This window comes from Maniola jurtina, chromosome 21 (assembly GCF_905333055.1).
Source record: "Maniola jurtina chromosome 21, ilManJurt1.1, whole genome shotgun sequence".
In the NCBI taxonomy this organism is placed as follows: Eukaryota; Metazoa; Arthropoda; class Insecta; order Lepidoptera; family Nymphalidae; genus Maniola; species Maniola jurtina.
Window position 1 is genome coordinate 1,104,193 of NC_060049.1, and position 20,164 is coordinate 1,124,356.

At 36.2% G+C, this 20,164-nt stretch overlaps 3 protein-coding genes across 3 annotated transcripts; 1 reads left to right on the forward strand and 2 right to left on the reverse strand.

Moving 5' to 3' along the window:
- On the reverse strand, positions 1-4,815 carry LOC123876524 (carboxypeptidase B-like). The gene is made up of 6 exons (XM_045922833.1): positions 4,598-4,815; positions 2,713-2,922; positions 2,135-2,243; positions 1,537-1,659; positions 1,135-1,323; positions 1-588 (listed from the first exon to the last, which is right to left on the reverse strand). The coding sequence occupies exons 1-6, from the start codon at positions 4,813-4,815 to the stop codon at positions 1-3; spliced, it is 1,437 nt and encodes a 478-aa protein (XP_045778789.1).
- A 488-nt stretch (positions 4,816-5,303) lies between these two features.
- On the reverse strand, positions 5,304-8,336 carry LOC123876525 (carboxypeptidase B-like). The gene is made up of 6 exons (XM_045922834.1): positions 8,266-8,336; positions 7,650-7,859; positions 7,225-7,333; positions 6,838-6,960; positions 6,250-6,438; positions 5,304-5,891 (listed from the first exon to the last, which is right to left on the reverse strand). Exons 1-6 carry the CDS (start codon positions 8,334-8,336, stop codon positions 5,304-5,306), a joined length of 1,290 nt encoding a protein of 429 aa, XP_045778790.1.
- A 5,177-nt stretch (positions 8,337-13,513) lies between these two features.
- Positions 13,514-17,579, forward strand: LOC123876125 (carboxypeptidase B-like). Its single transcript, XM_045922275.1, has 5 exons — positions 13,514-13,578; positions 14,490-14,699; positions 15,405-15,507; positions 16,374-16,685; positions 16,962-17,579. The coding sequence occupies exons 1-5, from the start codon at positions 13,514-13,516 to the stop codon at positions 17,541-17,543; spliced, it is 1,272 nt and encodes a 423-aa protein (XP_045778231.1). The 3' UTR covers positions 17,544-17,579.
- The last annotated feature ends 2,585 nt before the right edge of the window (positions 17,580-20,164 follow it).

Sequence of the window (20,164 nt, forward strand, 5' to 3'; positions counted from 1 at the left end):
TTACAATCTGTTCCGGAGAATGTAGCGCGCTGCTTCCTTGATGCCTTCCCAAGTTTCAAAACCAGCTTGGCGAATGAACGCAGGGTCTACCAGAAACCCGTTAATATTGTTCAGATTTCTATGAGCTGGTAACTCATAAGTGAAAGAAAGCCCATTGCCAATAGCAACTTGAGCATAATCAGCGCAAACACCAGAAGCCATGTAGAGAACCTGAGCACTATTACCAACTCTGTAATCGCGGTTCTGCGGCCATTTTACAGCATCTATCCTTTCAGCCATCAAAACCCCAACTCTGTTAAGTAATAAGGCATTCGGCGGCAATTGTCTGTTGCCGAAACCGAAGAGGATCAAGCTACCAAAGCTGTGGACATCGAGGAACAGAGAAATCCGACTTCTGAATTCATTTAGGATGTTTCTGGTCACTACAGCTTCTGGCTCGGAAAAGGGTCTGGGCCCGTGGAAGGTGTCGCTGCAAGCACTGTTGCTGGAAGAAGTTCCCCAGATGAAGTCGAAGTTTCTGTTGAGATCCACACCAATGCAAGAGGAGGGAAACTGGCCTGTTCTACGGTTCTTCCTCCACATACGAGTCTGAAAGCAAACATGATACTAATAATCACCATATTACCATTTTTTTGGTAGAGAATTTAGAAAATTTATTGCAATTTCTTATATTCTCTATTAATTTCATAATATTGCAAATAAGCTGATAGTTAGGGTCCTCAGTGCAAAGACTATCTTTCTGGTGCATTGGTGAAAGTTGTGGTCTTATAACGAGATAAATTATCAAATAATTGATAATTTCTAAATTATTGTCTCTGGTCTGTTCTTGTTGGGGCTTTGGCCGTAGATAGTTACCAGCCTACAGGCAATGCCGTACCTACAATGCCGCACAAAACTGACTAAGGTCTAGAGTTATGGGTTTGATAGATCAACTTGGGAGGAGTATGTTACTCCTTGCAAGTTAGCTCTATATCTTAGATTGCATCATCAATTACCATGAGGTTGCAGACATGTGTTTATTTGTGATAGAAGTAGGAATAAAATATGCAAGTTAAAGTCAACTAACATGGCAGAAGAGTTACGTTGATCTACAGAATTATGTGAAGATGTCAAATGAGTTGCTTAGTTACTTACGCGAGTATGCGAAAATTCATAGCCATCTGGGTTAGCGATCGGGAGAATGATCCAGTCAATGTCTCTGATGAGGTCCCGGTCGGTGACGTTGATCACCAACTCCTGGATGGCCCACAGAGCCACTGGAAGGGTGACCCATTCACGGGCGTGCAGCATGCATTGGATGACGATAACCGGCTTAGTTCTTGTCTAAAAACAAAACAGTCTATATAATTTTTGATGTTTTTCAAATTCGATTTCATATTAATTGTTTAGCTTTTTATGATTTCATATCTTGTTTTTTTTTCATCTCGTATTTCTGGTATTATAACAAGAACTGCTATTTAAAGCACGTTATTTTTAGTTTTATTGAGTTGTCTATACGAATATTAACTTAACCCTTCTTTAACTCTAGATACATACCGCGAAGTTGTCTGAAGACAGTCTCAAGTATTTAATGTCGCGACCTTCAACACTCCGTCCTGCTGTGATAACGCGAGCAACGTTTGGGTACCTGTTGGCTACATCCACAAGGTATCTATCAACCTGAAAAAAATTAACAAGTCTAAAGAGATATTCACTACTATGAGCCCACCATACAGATGATAGTATGATGACAGTGATGTCGATAGATGATAGTCAATGTAGTACTGACAAATTCCTTTTAATATATTATAGTACGTAATAATTTTATGGGTATTGACAAAATATACGACATCATGTCATATTGTCAAAATATCACATGATTTACTAGAAGATAACTAGAATATCTAGTTATCTTTATTTATATTGTCATAATAACTATCGACCACCAAATAGCTATCTAATAATAGTTTGAGTAGAGCAAAACGATGAAAGTTAAGTTATTTTTTGGAGTTCCCCGAGGAAATCTTTTGGGACCTTTAATGTAACTGTTTTACTTTTCTAAGACCGTCTACGTCTGGGATAAGAAACCGTTAGGGTTTTGGATATCAAACAGTTTTAATATTTAAAATTTGAAGGTTTTTATATAGAATCTTACCACAGCCCAACGGTGGATGACGTCAAACGATAAACCAAATCTGTCAGATCTGCTCGCATTGCTTCTCTTATGTGCTTCAGCCATTAGCATATCTTCTAAATCCAGTTTTCTACAATAGACATAGGAATGTATCATCAGAATCATCATGATCGACCCACTGACGGTTCACTACTGAGACCGGGTCTCAAAATTTGAAGGGTTTGGCTATAGTCACGGTGGTCAAGTGTGGATTGGCAGACTTTTCCGAACTATGCACTATGCACGTTTTAAGCAATTAAATATCACTTGCTTTAACGGTGAAGGAATACGTCGTGAGGAAATCTGCATGCCTGATAGTTCTCCAAATGTTCTCAAAGGTGTGTAAGGTCTGGCCATTTGCACTTGGCACATGAAGATGATAACGAATTTATCATAGTAATATTTCAATTATTCTCAAAGGTGTGTGAAGTCTCCCACTCTGCACTTGGCCAGCGCAGCGTGGGAGATTATAGCCTAAAGATCTTATTCTAAAAAAAGAACCGTGCTCAGTAGTGGGTTGGCGATGGGTAAAGATGATGATATATTAAGTTACAACTTACTCTTTAATGTTATCCGTATCAATTCTGTACGTAATCCCAATAGCTGAGATCTCATCTTCGAAAATTTGCTTCAATTCTGGAGCCACAAGGATGAGACCTTCAGTCTCAAGACTGGCGTAAGACCAGATGTCCAGATTGTATCGTTCCACAGTTTCCATCAGCTGGTCGACTTGGGCAGGTTCTTGGACTGTCAGTCCATATAAAGTGTACCTGCAATATCAAAGGTACCGAGTATTTTGAAAAGTTCTTGATTGGGTTGACCTGTTCATATGTTGTCACTTGTCATATCATTGAAATAGGAAACTGATTTTTCGGCTACTTTCAACAGTCCGATTGAGTTGAAAGTAAGATGATTATTTTGGCACCATTGAGCGCCTCTGATGATGGAATTGAGAGATATAATATTATGGTTGTTTATGGGAAAAAAGTCAGACTTTTGTTTTCGATTGCACTTTAAAGAATTGAATTTTAAAAATACATTGACAATAATTGAGCCTGAAACCTTTAAAAAAATCGTTAGTTCTAATATAGATAGATTTTTCAATATTCTTAACAGTTTTAAGTTAGCCTCTCTTACCCTTCATATTCTTCATGCTTGGCATGAACCAAATAAATGGACACAAATAAAAAGAAAATAAGTTTGAACATTTTGGCCGAACTGTTGGGAAGGCCAAAATATTTTAACTAAATATCGTTAGCGTAATCCGTTTTATTGAATTTTAATCAGCATAAGAGATCTTTAATCATGTAAATTGTCATTTCGATCAATTAGTTTTCGACGTTAAGGCGATAACAATTTTGTGATAAACAAGGCCAAACTTTATAACTACAGAAGATAAAACTGATTGACTGACTGACTGATCTCAAACTACTGGACTGATCGAGCTTTGGCATTCAGGTAGCTATATTATGACTTAAACATCTTCTAAGAAAGGATTTTTGAAAATTTAACCCCTGAAACAATGAAATAGGGGTCCGAAATTTGTGTAGTCCACGCGGACGAAGCTGCGGGAATAAATTAGTGTTTAAAATAATTTAAGAATTATGACCGCATCAAAAAAATCATCATGATAATGAAAGGGTATTACCCACATATAAGTAAATATGCAATATTGAAGTTATAAAAATTTCAAAAATTGATAGTAATAAACAATTTTGACTATTAACATAATTTTTCCAATGCGCTGAGGAGGGTGTTGGTACTGGCCACAAGTCTGCTCATTATGGCTGTAGCACGCTTGCGCATGATCGCATTAAGGTGGAAGCGACGGGCCTGCCCGCGAAATTCATATTTAATTTGGTTTTTCGCATTTTTTAAACTAATACGACTAATGTATCAGAATTAGTCGATACTACAGCTAATTTCTTAACCTGGACCATTTCAAGTAAAGATTTTTATATAAGCCTGTGAGGATGATACTGCCATTGTCGCAATTTAAAATGCCATAAGCCTACGTTGTCGTATTAGTTTAAAAAATGCGAAAAATCAAATTTAATTTGAATTTCGCGGGCAGGCCCGTCTCAAGTCGTTCAAGCGAAAATCCGCAAGTATTGTTACGACGCTTCAATGTCGTGTTTTCCCAGCACCACATAATTTAGCAGCTGATTTAGTTTTATCAATCCTGTGGGAACTTTTAGATTTTCAAGGCCAAAATTAGCCTATGTTATTCTATACGTGTATGTTATTCTATACGTATAGCCTATACGTGTGCAACAATTTAAATACTTGGGTCACTATGTTTCGGAGGACCTTAAAGATCATGTCGACATCGAGAGAGAGAGAAGGGCCTTGGCTGTTAAATGTAATATGTTGGCCCGCAGGTTCGCCCGATGTAGTAAAGAGACAAAAATCACGCTTTTCAAGGCATACTGCCAAAACTTCTACTCGGGAAGCTTGTGGGTCAACTTTTCAAAAAAGGCCATAGACACCCTAAGGGTGCAGTATAATAATGGTTTTAGGATGCTGTTGGGCTTGCCGCGGTTCTGTTCAGCCTCAGGCATGTTCGCAGACGAGCGGACTGATGACTTCTTTGCAATAATGCGGAAGAAGTCAGCATCACTGCTGAAAAGACTGCGTTCAGGTTCCAACAGCATCCTGAACATGTTTGCGAGCAAGATGGACTCACCAATGCTTAAACACATTGTTAAAGTGTTGGTGAGGCCACCTTTGTAAATAATTCTGTCTGTTGCCACGAATATAGTTTAGGTAAGGTACTAACATTAGGTTTTTAAGTGTCTGTATACTAACAAATTGAGCCATAGTTGCTTTAAATAAAACGATTATTATTATATTATTATTATTATTATTCTCCTGTCCCTCACTCTCTCACTGTCTTTAACTATACCCATGCAAAAGTTCACTTCAATTAATTGCTCTATTACGACGAGATTGAAGGACCAACCAACAAACCAATAAGTTAACAAACAAACACACTTTCGCATTTATAATATGGGTACTTAGTAATAAACGTAGCAAAAATAAAACGAACTGAAACGTCATATTCTTATCAAAATAAATAAATAATTTATTATCATTGTACGTACTATCTAAAATTAAAAGCCGTCACATTAAAATTCCCGAAGATTACAGATCACAATCTATTCTGAACGACATAGCGCGCTGCTGCCTTAATGCCTTCCCAAGTTTCAAAACCAGCTTGACGTATGAACGCAGGGTCTACCAGGAACCCGTTAATACTGTTCAGATTTCTATGAGCTGGTAACTCATAAGTGTAAGCAAGCCCATTTCCAATAGCAACTTGGGCATAGTCAGCGCATTCACCAGAAGCCGTGTAAAGGACCTGAGCACTATTACCAACTCTGTAATTGCGGTTTTGAGGCCATTTTACAGCATCTATCCTTTCAGCCATTAAAACCCCGACTCTGTTAAGCACTAAGGCATGCGGTGGCAACTGTCTGTTGCCGAAACTGAAGAGGATCAAGCTTCCAAAGCTATGGACATCGAGGAACAGAGAAATCCGACTTCTATGTTCATTTATAATGTTTCTGGTCACTACAGATTCCGGTTCAGAAAAGGGTCTGGGGCCGTGGAAGGTGTCGCTGCAAGGTCTATTGCTAGAATCCGTTCCCCAGACGAAGTCGAAGTTTCTGTTGAGATCCACACCAATGCAAGAGGAGGGAGACTGGCCTGTTCTACGGTTCTTCCTCCACATACGAGTCTAAAAATAACATTGATAATAATAAAATAATCACCTATTGTTTAAGATATTAATAATTTTCAGTAGGATGTAATGTAATAAGAACCTTGGGTGATTAATTCATCCAAGCTAGGGACCATTAGGACAGCTTCTATTTCCCATATTCTCTATTATTTGCATATAATATTGCATACTAGTTGATAATTTTGGTCTTGAACGCAAAGATAATCTTACTGGTTAGCGGAGTTACATAAATCCACAAAATTGTGTGAAGATGTTAACTTTGACAGATTTACTCCAACGTTCAAACTAAATTGAATAGTTGCACTGAACTTTCTACTATTCACTCTTCGTAGCTTAAGAATATCTAGTTACTTACGCGAGTATGTGAGTATTCATAGCCATCGGGGTTAGCGATCGGGAGAATGATCCAGTCGATGTCTCTAATGAGGTCCCGGTCGGTGACGTTGATCACCAACTCCTGGATGGCCCACAGTGCTACTGGAAGGGTGACCCATTCACGGGCATGCAGCAAGCATTGGATGATGATTACTGGTTTAGTTCTTGACTGAAAACAAAGTTATCAATTCAATTTTTTGTTGTTTCATTGATGTTTTTATAATGTTTCTGTTTCTTTCCTGGTGTTTAAGAATACCTGTTATAATTTAGTCCATGTTTATGTAATAATAGTGTTCATTGATTTGTTATTATGAATATTTCTTAGCAGAACTTAAAAGGATACACATTGAACTTTAATAGCACCCGTTAACTTCTCAGCTGCATTATTTGTTGCCTAATAAATTATTTATCTTTCTAAATATTTGTTAGAATTTTAGTCTCTGAAATTCTTTCAAAAAATGCAATGAATTGATTGAATTGAATGAAAAAACCTATGTAATAATATAATAATTAACATAATTCTTTATGTTCTATTTGAAATATCATCCATTTCACTCTGGATACATACCGCAAAGTTGTCTGATGACAGTCTCAGGTATCTTATGTCACGACCTTCAACACTCCGTCCCCCATTGACAACTCGAGCAACGCTTGGGTACCTGTTGGCTACATCCACAAGGTATCTGTCAACCTGAAAAAAAATTACAAGTCTTAAGAGATATTCACTCCTATGAGCCCATATAGATGATAGTCATGATGATAGTGATATAAATAGACAAAACGAAGAAGGTTAAGTTTTTTAAATTTTGGAGTTCCCCGAGGAAGTCTTTTGGGACATATAATGTAACTGTTTTACTTTTCTAAGACCGTCTGGGATAATAAACCGTTAAGGTTTTAGAAACCGTGCAGTTTAAATGTTATTTAAAGTTCCGAAGGATTTAATATAGAATCTTACCACAGCCCAACGGTGGATGACGTCAAACGATAAACCAAATCTGTCAGATCTGCTCGCGTTGCTTCTCTTATGAGCTTCAGCCATCAGCACGTCTTCTAAGTCAAGTTTTCTACAAAAGACATAGGAATGTATCGTTATCATAATCAATCCATTAGCGGTTCACTACTGAGACCGGGTCACCTTACAGAATAATAACTTTAATCTTGAGATGATGATATATCACACTATGTGTATGTTTGTTACTCCTTCACGCAAAAACTACTGGACGGATTTAGCTGAAATTCGGAATAAAGATAGATAATATCCTGGATTAGCACATAGGCTACTTTTTATCCCGGAAAACCAAAGAGTTCCCACGGAATTTCGAAAAACCTAAATCCACGCGGACGAAGTCGCGGGAGTCAGCTAGTTAGGTTATAACTTACTCTTTAATGTTGTCCGTATCAATTCTGTACGTAATCCCAATTGCTGAGATCTCATCTTCGAAAACTTGCTTCAAGTCTGGAGCCACAAGGATCAGACCTTCAGTTTCCAGATTGACGTAAGACCAGATATCTAGATTGTATCGTTCTACTATTTCCATCAGCTGTTCAACTTGGGCCGGTTCTTGTACTGTCACTGCATATAAAGTGTACCTGCAATATTCAAAGATAAGTAAATACATAGTGTTTTTGTGAATTCAAACCATCACTACCTTAACTATGAATATCTGGATCAGTTGTAAAAATAGGGGTCCCACAAGGTTCCATTTCAGGACCTTTCCTATTCCTCATTTATATTAATGACCCTCCTTACCTCGCTAAGGATACGTACGGGATAGTATTGTTTGCTGATGATACATCACTTTTATTTATGATAAAATCAATCAATATTCAACAACTTTTGACGAAGTAAACTAAGCTAATAACGTGCTTCTCGATGGGGAAAAGACAAAATTCATTTAAAATTATAAATGTGAAAGTGTGTTTGTTTATTGGTTTGTCTTTCAATCACGATCTGCAGTGTACGTCCATCAGTTGATGATCATGATGATGATCTTACCCTTCGTATTCTTCATGTTTGGCATGAACCAAATACATGGACACAAATAAAAAGAAAATAACTTTGAACATTTTGGTCAAACTATTCGGAGAACCAAAATATTTTAACCAAATATAATTAGAGGAACCCGTTTTATTGAATTCTAATCAGCATAAGAGACCTTTAATCATGCAAAATTGTCATTTTCATCAATTAGTTTTCGACATTAAGACGATAATAAATATTTTTTTGATAAACATAGTCAATCAAATTTTTAAATGAAATATTTTTACGATTATGTTCACAGAACAGAAAAAATGATCTTGAATGTGTAATGTGTACCACATTTAAGTACGATCTACACAATATTGGAGTTATGGAAATTTTAACAAGTGTAAATTAAAATTTATAACACCCCGGCAAGTGAAGGTTACATTAACTAGAAAAGAGCTGATAACTTTCAAACGGCTGAACCGATTTTTTTGGATTATAGCTAAGAACACTCTCGATCAAGTCACCTTTTAAACAAAAAAAAAACTAAATTAAAATCGGTCACAGACAGATACACACGTTATTAACTTATAAAACCACTCTTTTTGGGTCGGGGGTTAAAAATTGATTAGCTACTTACTTATTAGTTACAGTTAATTTGATTATAGTCTCATAGACAATTATCACAATTGTTAAATTATTATTTGTTAAAATTACCACTGTATTTTATTTAATACCTACCGCAACAGATAAAAATTATAAAATTTAATCATTTTAGGTTTTATCTTTGAGCTGATAAAAAATTGTTTACAAAACAATTTTTTCCCTATCTGAATGTCAATGAGGTAGGTACTCAACTGGATTATGATCTAACCAAAATTTTTGGCAAATTAGAAATTTTATTTTCACCTAAACTTATGGGTTATAGCCCATAATATTATAAAAAATATAATAAACTACAATGATTAGTAGAAATGATAAGACAAAATAATGCATCAAGACCGGGAGCCGCAGTTGAAATGCCTGAAACCAGTAAGCGACGTTTCGGGGGTGAAAAAAAAAGAGGGGTGTTATAAGTTTGACATGTGTATCTGTGTACCTGTGTATCTGTGTGTTTGTGTATCTGGCTGTGGCATGGCAGCTCCTAAACGAATGAACCAATTTTAATTTAGTTTTTTTTTTGTTTGAAAGGTGGCTTGATCGAGAGTGTTCTTAGCTATAATCTAAGAAAATCGATTCAAGCGTTTGAATGTTATCAGCTCTTTACTAGTTAATGTAACCTTCACTTGTCGGGGGTGTTATAAATTTTTAATTTACACTTGTAGTTTTAATGTTATAGTTTCAATTAGAAAAGACAGAATATTACATGTATAATATACTACTTATATCTAGGAGATTATTTATTATCAGTAGAAGCGAGTGCCAATGATAATAATCCGATTACCGTTTCTGGTTTTTACATTGTCAAGGACATATTCTAATTATGTAATTAGACTGAATTTCAGCGGTTTATCCGTTTATACACCCTAAAATATCCATCCTAGGGTGTATACTTGAGATAGTCATACATATTCATCATATATTTTTTTTGGTCATCTCTTAAGTTTTGCTCTTAGAAAGGAAACGGCTTGTAAAACAAAGATAAATCACTCTAAAGTTCCAAAGAATGGTAGAACAAAAAAATTAAAAATGAAATAAATTAAATACTGAGAATATACGTCTTAAAACTAAATTTCTTTGAGTCCATCCATAAACAAACAAATAAATTAGCTTAAGTTTCTGAGTAATTGTAGGAAAGGAAGTATAAAAAACAAAAGGGCAAAATAAATTTTCCCAAAAACTAAAGTTGCGTTAGGGGCGGTCATAAATTAGATAAAGCCGTAAATTTTAATTTAGAGATTTCTATAAGTGTAAAAGTACAAGGGTACATAATTGTAATCACGTGTTATAAAAGTGGTCTAGACAAGGCGAGGGCGTGAGAAAGTAAAAGGAACGGCCCACTAAGGGAAGTTTGAAATACATTTTATTTTCAGCCAATAGGGTAATTCTGTGCGCAAGAGTGAACCAATCAGAAACCGAAATTTCGCTGGGTTTTTTTTTTGCATTTCAGATCATGGGCGTGGACAAAGATATCCGTGTGGACGTTTGAAGTCTACACTGGGGGACCGGGAGAGAACATTCGATGGAGGTCTGGCTCAACGTGCAGTAGAGCCTAACAGTGAATATTAAGTGTAGAAATATATTGCAATTGTGTAGATTAATAATAGTAAATTATAAATAGAATAAAATAGTGTGTATCCGGGCCAGCAGAAGCTGATATATATGGTGATGTACTAATTTACATTAAATTTTAACTAGATTATTTTGAAATCAGCTCCACAACCCTAGTTTATTAAATTAGTTGATTGATTTAATTAGAAATGAATCCAGATAATGCATTACACACTTTGTATTTTATATGACGTAAATCGGGGACCCACAACCTGGCATTAGCGGAGGTGGTTTCTAGAAATTTTGTTTGAAATGATTTACATAATCCTCAAATTATGAATACGAGGCTATAAAAATGGTATCTATACTCTAGACCGCACAATGAGTTAACTTCACGTTTGAACATAAAATTAAACTACTTAAACCAAAGTGTTTAAATGAGACGAAATAATTAACTGTGGAGCTGGGATCTGAATATATCTAGATTGATTGTATAAAACTGTGCATAATGTGTGTCCTTAAAATTTACTTTATTATAGAAAATATCTCCATTGATTATGTGGGCATGTGTGTATTTTTAGATAAAAATGATGTACATAATAATATCTAAAGCCGAAAGGGTTTTTCGTTTGAATGTTGCTTTTCCCTTTCAAAAATTAGTATGGCTTAGGAAGCAAATATTCGGCCGGGAATTAAATAATGTAATAAAGTTACTTAATTTCCAGTCTAAATAATAAATTTTCAGTTTCTCTTCTTTTTTTTTCTAAATACTCAACTGTATGAGTAAATAAACAATTATTTACCAGAAATAAATGCACTTGGGTATAACTATCATCTTTTATTTGCTATATTTAGATACATTTCCTAGACATTTAATAATGGAGATTCAATTTGTTTGGAGGCTAGACTACCATATTATAATATTAACAAAGCCATTGATACAAAGAAACCATGTATCGAACTAACTTGAACTCCAATATTAAGATTTTCTCATTTGACCTACATACCAATCACAATTCCTACTATTAAGTAAAATTTTTTTTTTTTTTTTTTTTTTTTTTAATCCTTTATTTATAGGCTTTTACAAAGTAAAATTTAGGCCAGTTTTTTTTTCAGCAATTCATCTATTTATAATACTAGCTCTTATTCAGCATTAAATAGGGATTAAAATTGAATTAGCAGTCTAATGCAGTCTGATGGAATGACTCTTGTCGTTACAATTATTGATTTGGTAGAAAAATCACTCAATAGCTAAAATAAGGTGGTGTGCTATAAACTACTAGCTACCGCGGTATAAACATCGTCTTCATCAACATGAACAGCTTTCACCGGCTCACTACTGAGCGCGGACTTCATAGAGAACTCTCGATCAAGTTTTCCTTCATCATATGGTATTTTATACCATTATGTGAAATTCTCACGATGGTTTTTCCTTATACTTTTATTATCACAAAACGATTAGTACTAATATACCAAGAATGCTCTCCATTACTAAAGATAATAGGGTTGGCTGGGTTCGAATCCCAGGCTAAAGACAAAGGGACCTTGTCGAGGATACTTTCGAGTAACAGCTAAATTTCATCTACCTACTAAAATACCCTGAACGAGACAATGGAATTCACGCTGCCTCCGGAGGACAGATGGCGAGGCAGGTAGGTACCTTTTTTTTTATGGTGTACCGATCTTTCCCAAACAGTATTTTAGGTAACATTATCTGTTAAAACCGACGCCAGCTGAATTTGTGAATCACCGAGTTTTGATAAGATAAAAATACTAGTTTTGCTGTAATTTGTAATTTCTTTGCTTGATATTTTATGGTACATGGTTGATTGGTGACGTACCAACAGCGAGATTCCGGCACAAAGCAAACACGTCATGTCTTTATACAGCTGGACTCTCCGAACTAATAAATTGGCCAATTTATTGACAATCAATCAAACAAATATATAAATATACAAAAATACCATGGTTTTGGGGCGAGCCCAGAGCTCATTGAAAAGAACCTAGGTTTCCGTACCTAGGCAATTGAAAACGCTTCGCAGCGAAAATAGGAGAGTCCAATTGCTGAGCCCCACATAACATGGATCAAGGCTGAATTTCAGCGTAGGTATTTCCCCCCCGTGCTTAAGGAATGCCGGTTGGTCTCAAACCGATGGCCTAAATAAGGCAAATACACGTATCAACTGATTTTCCACACTAACAGGACGTTCTAAATTAGCAGATCTCTCCACTCATTATATCTATTTTGAGGAATTGAAATATTACATTAATTTTTTTTAGTATTCAATCCGTGTAAACCTGTTAGCTGGTCGAGAAGTCTATGTGTTCACCCAACGTACTGTACCAATTAATTACTTGTAAATAACTCATGACTTAAATACCTAGGTGTTTCTATAATTCAGCTGAGTTTATTTCTTATTTTTATCTCCTCATAATGCCTAATCTTAACCACTAGTATAGACGATCACACCGTACCATCACATACTCAGAAACGTGTGTCCATCTATCCACCCCAGACTGAAAAATACAGATATGCCCTTCGGGGTCGATAGAAGGATTAAAGTCAAAGTCAAATTCAAAATCATTTATTCAAAGTAGGTACAATTGTACTCCTTTTGATGGTCGAAATTGTTAAGTTTGTACGATATAGTGGTGATAATTAATCACGTAACTTAAAACTAAAGCTACGAGGGTTCCAAACGCGTGCAGGTCTGAGAAGACCCCATAACAAACTCAGTCGGGTATTCTTTTACTATCACCACTTCACAAACGTACAGAAAAACCTACTTAGTACCTACCTAATTGACGTAATTTTAATTAATATATTGGATATATTTAAGTAGTAACTTAGGTTATTTTATCCCGGAAAATCCCGAAAGAATTTTAAAAATCTAAATCCATGCAGACGAAGTCGCCGGCATCAACTAGTCAGATAATAATTTAAGACTAAAGAGTTAACGGTCATATAACACGATAGCGCAGTGGTAAGGATTATTAGATTAGATTTGGAGGTCTTAGATACGATTCCTGTAATCAAATAAAATTAGTAATGATTGTGCTCGCAAAAATGAATGTTTGGTTACTTGGGATTTTTATTGTAGCGGTTTACGCTAAACACGAGGAATATGAAGGGTAAGAGTAAATTATTAACAGGGCTCTCTCCGTCACTTACTCCATACAATCGTAGTTCCCATTTCATTTGAATATTAAGCAACCAAAGACCATGAAATTTTGCAGACATATTCTAGAAACTAATGTCTGTGCCTGTGGTGTTTCAGATTTTTCTAAAAATATGTAGTTTCAAAATTACGGGGATCAAAGATTTGTATGTGAATTTTTAAGACGGCGTAACTTTGAAACCGAATATTTTAACGGAAATCTGGAAAACCACAGGCATAGATATTAGTTTCTATGTAGAATATGTCTGCAAAATTTCATGGACTTTGGTTGCTTAATATTCAAATGAAATTGGAACTACGTTTGTATGGAGCGAATGACGGAGAGACCACTCTTAAACGATTGCCCAAAAAGAAGAATGTATTGTTTTCTGAGTATGGTAGGTATGCATGTAGATATGTGAATTTCTTTATCTGTTCAAGCATTACTTCCAAATGCTTGAACAGATTTGGATGTACCTATGGGGTATCTTGTATAGAAGCAGGAGATATTCTGCGGAAGTAACAGTTCCGTATTGCTTGTTTGGTAGCTGACTTTTCCTGCATGTTTAGCAGTGGAGGGTGGGTGGTGCATATCGCAATCTACATGTTGCACCCGTTGCACCATACAGATTTTACATCGAATATTAAGTTTTTGGTTTCTTGCTTTGGAATCCTTGCATCATGGATGAATAATCCTTTATTGTACAGCAAAAGAGAAATGGAAACAAACAATGCAGCTGTACTATTCGGCGGCCTTATCGCTTTGAAGCGATCGTTTCTCAACTACATCGTCCCAAATGACTGCTGTACGCTATATGCTGTGTGCTGTGTGTTTTTTTGGAGAAAAATTCAATATGGCATTCACTAACTAACGCGATTTTCCAGGTGGACCTCTTACTACGTGGTACCATATGACTACGATGAGTTAGAAGTCTTTAACGTGGTAGTCCAAAAATATGACCTCGATGTATATGGCTATCCGGCTATCAAGAGGGAAGGGCTGGTGTTGGTGGACCCAGCCAATCAGAAGAACTTCACCAATGCCATGGAAGAACTGGGGATTAGGTACCGGGTACACACGAAAAATATGAAAACGTAAGTGAAGCATTACAACATACAACATATTACAAACACATATACATACATACACACATATTACATACATACATAGACTGCTAAAATCATAACCTTTCCCTTAGTCTAGGCTTAGCCTTAGGCTTTCCCTCGGGTAAAAAGTAACTTATGTAGGTTTTTGAAAATCCCGTGGAATCTAGTTTGTTTTCCGGAATAAAATATAGCTTTAACGCTAATTCAAACTATACGCTACCTCCTATCCAAACAACCGAATCGGTTCAGTCATTGTGGCATGAAGGAGTAAAAAATATCGAAAAGTTCACATTTATAGTATTAAAAAGTAAAAAGTAAGTAAAACGAGATGTTTAAAAATTGAAAAAAAAAAAATGGTTGAATGTCTTAGTTTAAGTAATCACCACAGAAATGAATTTACATTTATATCGCTGGTAACAGGCTGGTAAGGCTGGTAATCACTTATTTTTTAACCCCAGAGCCATAAAGAGGGGTGTTATAAGTTTGACGTGTGTATCTATGTATCTGTGTATCTATGTATCTGTGTATTTGTGTATCTGTGTATCTGTCTGTGGCATTGTAGCTCCTAAACTAATGAATATAATTCAAGAAAATCGGTTCAGCCGTTTATAAGTTATCAGCTATTTTCTAGTTACAACCTTCACTTGTCGGGGGTGTTATAAATTTTTAATTTACACATGTTAACATTTTCAGGCACCTAGATCTTGAAGATGAAATGTTCAAAGATAAAGTATCAGCGAGCCCAAGCAGAATTGGCGGCAGACTACCATACAATCAGTATCAAACAGTTCAAGCGGTAATTTTTCCTGATATATTACCTTTTTGATGTAAAAAAAAATTCAAAAAATAAAATAAAAACCGATTTCAATAGGTAACCACAAACACTAAAAAGCTTAATAGAATTTAATTTATTACCGTTAATGTAGTTCTATATTAACATATTTTATTGGATTGGATTGGATAACCGGTGCCAATTAACCGCACGAACCTACTCTTCATAATGTTCGTGACTCTAGATTGGCACCAAATTATCAAAATCGGTTCATATTTGGCAGAGTAATTGCGTAACAAACATACAAAAAAAAATAGAGCCGAATAGAGAACCTCCTCCTTTTTTTGAAGTCGGTTAAAAAGAGATTTCTTTAATCGATGTGGTGTTTAAGATGGAATCGGACTGACATGGCAGTCTTTGTAAAATCCATACTCCTAAGCGGTATATTCATGTTATTCTACGTTAAGTTGCCACACTCAGAGCTATACACCCGGAAAAACCTGAGTCAATTTTGAAAAAAAAAAATGTTTCCAAAATTACCCTACGAAGTTCTAGTATGTAATTGAAGCAACTCTCATATAAAAGATTACTGTGATAAAAAAGTTGTCACTAAATTAATAATCGGGGAACATACATAAAAAAAAAAAGATTGCGACGAATTGAGAACCCCTCCTTTTTAGAAGTCGGTTAACAAAATGAATAGTACTAACCGAACTCGGTCAGAGCAGGTCTCTGTGTAACTGTGTAGGCTAGATTACTACGCATAAGTATTCTATTGCACAAGTTAGTGTATGCGCAAGCATAGGCATACTCTCCATTCGGTCACTCTTATACTCTGATGGGACGGCAATCCGACACGACGGTAATAATAAAACTGTTGCGTATTTCAGATCCACAAATACATGGATGACATAGCAGCCGCACACCCGAACGTAGCAAGAGTAGTCACCCCCACAACTTCCTTCCACGGCCTCCCCATGAAATACATGAGAATTTCTACTACCAACTTCCAAGACACCCGCAAACCCATCATCTTCTTGGATGGTGGTATGCATGGAAGGGAGTGGCTGTCCATACCCCCAGTCACATACGCTATAAACCAGTTGGTGGAAAATGTGACTGATCCAGATCTCTTGAACAGATTTGACTGGATCCTGCTGCCGATTGTGAACCCTGATGGATATAGGTTCTCGAGGGAAGGTGTAAGTATTTAAACTTTTTTTTATTCAGATACAAGTTAGCCCTTGACTGCAGTCTCACCTGGTGGTAAGTGATGATGCAGTCTAAGATGGAAGAGTTCTCCACAATGTTCTCGAAGTGAAGTCTGCCAATCCGCAGCCGGCAATCGGCCAGCGTGGTAGACTATGGCCAAACCCTTTTCACTCTGAGAGGAGACCAGTGCTCTGTAGTGAGCCGGTGGTGGGTTAATCATGATGAAATCAGTTTCAATGTTTAATTAAGTGATTTAACGTTTACAGAGTGTCACATGGAGAAAAACTCGGTCGATTGACCCTGACAATCAATGGACCAGAATGTGCCCTGGAGCTGACATCGACCGTAACTTCGACTTCGTATGGCACACCATTGGTACCAGTGACAACCCGTGCTCCTACGTATACCCTGGCGCGTATCCATTTTCAGAGGTTGAAGCAAGAGTTGTAAGAGACATACTACTTGAACATAGAAGGATTTTGATGTATATTTCATTCAGCAGCTTTGGAAGCTTTATTATGTACCCTTGGGCTTTTGATGGTTCGTTATCTGATCATGCTTTAAGACAGCATTCTGTGGGGATCAGTATGGCAGATGCTATCAATTCAGCCAAGCACCCCAGTTTTCTATCATACCGAGTTGGTAATGCTGGTTTGATCCGTGGTTCGGGAATGGCTGGGACTTCTATAGATTACGCTCACAGTATTGGGGTCCCACTGGCCTATACTATCGATTTGCCGGGTGTCTTCGGTGGTTACTGGATGGACCCGATCTGGATTGAGCAAGTCGTTATCGAAACTTGGGAAGGTGTTAAAGCCGGAGTAAGGAGAGCTATGACAACGAATTGAGGAGTGTTTAAAAATAAACAAATTTTGATCATTAACCTTTTGAATTTTTTGAACTACTACCGATAAACTATGAATTTCTGTTTTTTTTAATTGGAGATCTACGGTACAGACCGCTACTAAGAAACTTTAAAGAAAAATACTTACATCCTTACTAATATTATAAATGCGAAAGTTTGTATGTATGGATGTATGGATTTTTATTACTCTTTCACGCAAAATCCACTGGACCGATTTGGCTGTTTGAAATGAAGAAAGATTATACTCTGGATTAACGCATATATTTTTTATCCCGGAAAACCAATGAGTCCCCATTGATATAGGTATTTAAAAATCACCTATATGAATGGGGACGAAGTCGTGGTCATCAGCTAGTACTTACATATTTTAAGATTCCACATCAATAGTTAATTGTGTCAGTCAGTTTTCCTTTTATTAAACTAGATATAACGCCTATACTTTATTGTTAGACCTATGTTTGAAAGCAGTCACACCTGGTAAGTCGTGATTCAGCAAAAATTAATAAATATTTTATTTGCATGAATTATGTATTTTTTTTAATGTTATGTTTGGTGTGAGCTTAAATAATTTTAATCCACTTATCTACAAAATTAGTGATTAACTGTAATCGCTGATATTAATATTAAAATCCGGTATTCACTAGATATCATTTTTAACCCCCGACCCAAAAAGAGGGGTGTTATAAGTTTGACGTGTGTATCTGTGTGTCTGTGTATCTGTGTATCTGTGTATCTGTGTATCTGTCTGTGGCATCGTAGCGCCTAAACGAATGAACCGATTTTAATTTAGTTTTTTTTGTTTGAAAGGTGGCTTGATCGAGAGTGTTCTTAGCTATAATCTAAAAAAAATGGTTCAGCCGTTTAAGAGTTATCAGCTCTTTTATAGTTTTCTTGTAGGAAAGAAGGTTAGATAACCGTTAGGTTCATAATATTATGTCAATAGACAAATGTCAAGCTGTCAAGATGGACGTTGTCTAAATACATAATTATTTATTTGAAAATGATGTTTTGGAAAACTCAAATACTTTGGATCGTCGGGGGTGTTATAAATTTTTAATTTACACTTGTTTATGCAGGCGGATTAAAAGTGATAATTAAATTTTGAAAATTGTCATGTAATATACTTATTCTGGTGATTCCATAATAAATAATGATAATAATTATTCTGAATGCATTCTTTATTATAATTTTTAGGGTTCCGTACCTCAGAAGGAAAAACGGAATCCTTATAGGATCACTTTGTTGTCTGTCTGTCCATCCGTCCGTCGTCGTGTCCGTCAAGAAAACCTATAGGGTACTTCCCGTTGACCTACAATCATGTTTGGCAGGTAGGTAGGTCTTTTAGCACAAGTAAAGAAATAAATCCGAAAACCGTGAATTTGTGGTTACATCATTAAATTTTTTTTAAAATGTGTTTCAATTTTCAAAGTGATAAGTATACCAAGTAGGGTATCATATAAACGGGCTTCTTTACCTGTATATTCTTAAACAGATTTTTATTTATTTTTACGTTAAAAGGTTTTTGATTTAGCGAGCATTTTGCAAAAAATACCCGAGTACGGAACCCTCGGTGCGCGAGTCTAACTCGCACTTGGCCGGTTTTTAAATCTGCCACTGTTGCTCTGTCTGGTGCGAGGTCACTTTGCACCTTGGGACCACAACGACTATAGTTTTTCGTCAGCCAAATCAATCCAGTAGTTAGTAGTGAAAGAGTAACAAACATACACACAAACTTTCGCCTTTATAATATTGTGTTGTGATTATTTGTATTTAACTGAGTTTCTCTCTACTTTAACAGTATTATGTACTTCAGAATTTCCTCGAGATTTGCAGCTGTGCGTCCGATCCTTATTAAGGTGTATTTAATTACAAGTTTCTGGAGTACTGCAAGTGCCGGTGTAAGTCAGTTAGTTTATATTAAACAAGTTCGAACAAGTACGTAATGAAGTCGTGAGTTGTTCCCAACAATTACCTCGACATGTTTGTTGAACTATGTTTAGGATCATACTGGCGACTTGTCGTATCGTATGGTGAAGATTATTTTTCTTAGTCGTGTCGTAGTCATGTCGTACTCTTATCGTAGTCGTGGCATACCCTTGTCTACGTGGTGTCATACTCTTGTCTTACTCATCCTTCCTCTGCGTAAGTTTAGGTTTTTAAAAATCTAGTCTTTAGTATAGTTTCATAGTTTCTAACTTAAAATATTGTCGTGTCGTACTCTTGTCGTAGTCATGTAATTGCACTTTTCAGTCCTGTCGTACTCTTGTCGTAGCCGTATCGTACGTCAAAAGTACAGCTCGCCTACGAGTCGTAGTCATGTCGTACTCTTGACATAGTCGTATTGAAGTCGTATCGTAGTCGTGTCATATTTTAGTCATAGTTGTGTCATAGCATTGTTGTAGTCATACTTATGTCTTAGGTGTGTCATAGTCTTGTCGTATTCATGTCGTTGTCGTACTCTTGTCGTAACGATATACAATTAAAAGAACATGGTGTTATGTCTTATACGATGCGGCTCGCACTTGACCAGTTACGTGAAGGAGTTCGAAGACGACAAGACAAAAAGTATTGCAACAAAAATTCTGTAGTGTGTAAAATAACTTA

Excerpts from the sequence above, each read along its gene's own strand:
- LOC123876524 (XM_045922833.1), bottom strand. The coding sequence starts at position 4,815 with ATGTTCAGGATGCTGTTGGAACCTGAACGCAGTCTTTTCAGCAGTGAT. Across the intron at positions 1,324-1,536 it reads TGTCTTCAGACAACTTCGCG|ACAAGAACTAAGCCGGTTAT; the intron begins GTATGTATCTAG and ends TTTTGTTTTTAG. Across the intron at positions 589-1,134 it reads ATGAATTTTCGCATACTCGC|ACTCGTATGTGGAGGAAGAA; the intron begins GTAAGTAACTAA and ends GTTTGCTTTCAG.
- LOC123876525 (XM_045922834.1), bottom strand. The coding sequence starts at position 8,336 with ATGTTCAAAGTTATTTTCTTTTTATTTGTGTCCATGTATTTGGTTCAT. Across the intron at positions 7,860-8,265 it reads AAACATGAAGAATACGAAGG|GTACACTTTATATGCAGTGA; the intron begins GTAAGATCATCA and ends TGAATATTGCAG. Across the intron at positions 7,334-7,649 it reads GATACGGACAACATTAAAGA|AAAACTTGACTTAGAAGACG; the intron begins GTAAGTTATAAC and ends TGTCTTTTGTAG.
- LOC123876125 (XM_045922275.1), top strand. The coding sequence starts at position 13,514 with ATGAATGTTTGGTTACTTGGGATTTTTATTGTAGCGGTTTACGCTAAA. Across the intron at positions 13,579-14,489 it reads AAACACGAGGAATATGAAGG|GTGGACCTCTTACTACGTGG; the intron begins GTAAGAGTAAAT and ends GCGATTTTCCAG. Across the intron at positions 16,686-16,961 it reads ATAGGTTCTCGAGGGAAGGT|AGTGTCACATGGAGAAAAAC; the intron begins GTAAGTATTTAA and ends TAACGTTTACAG.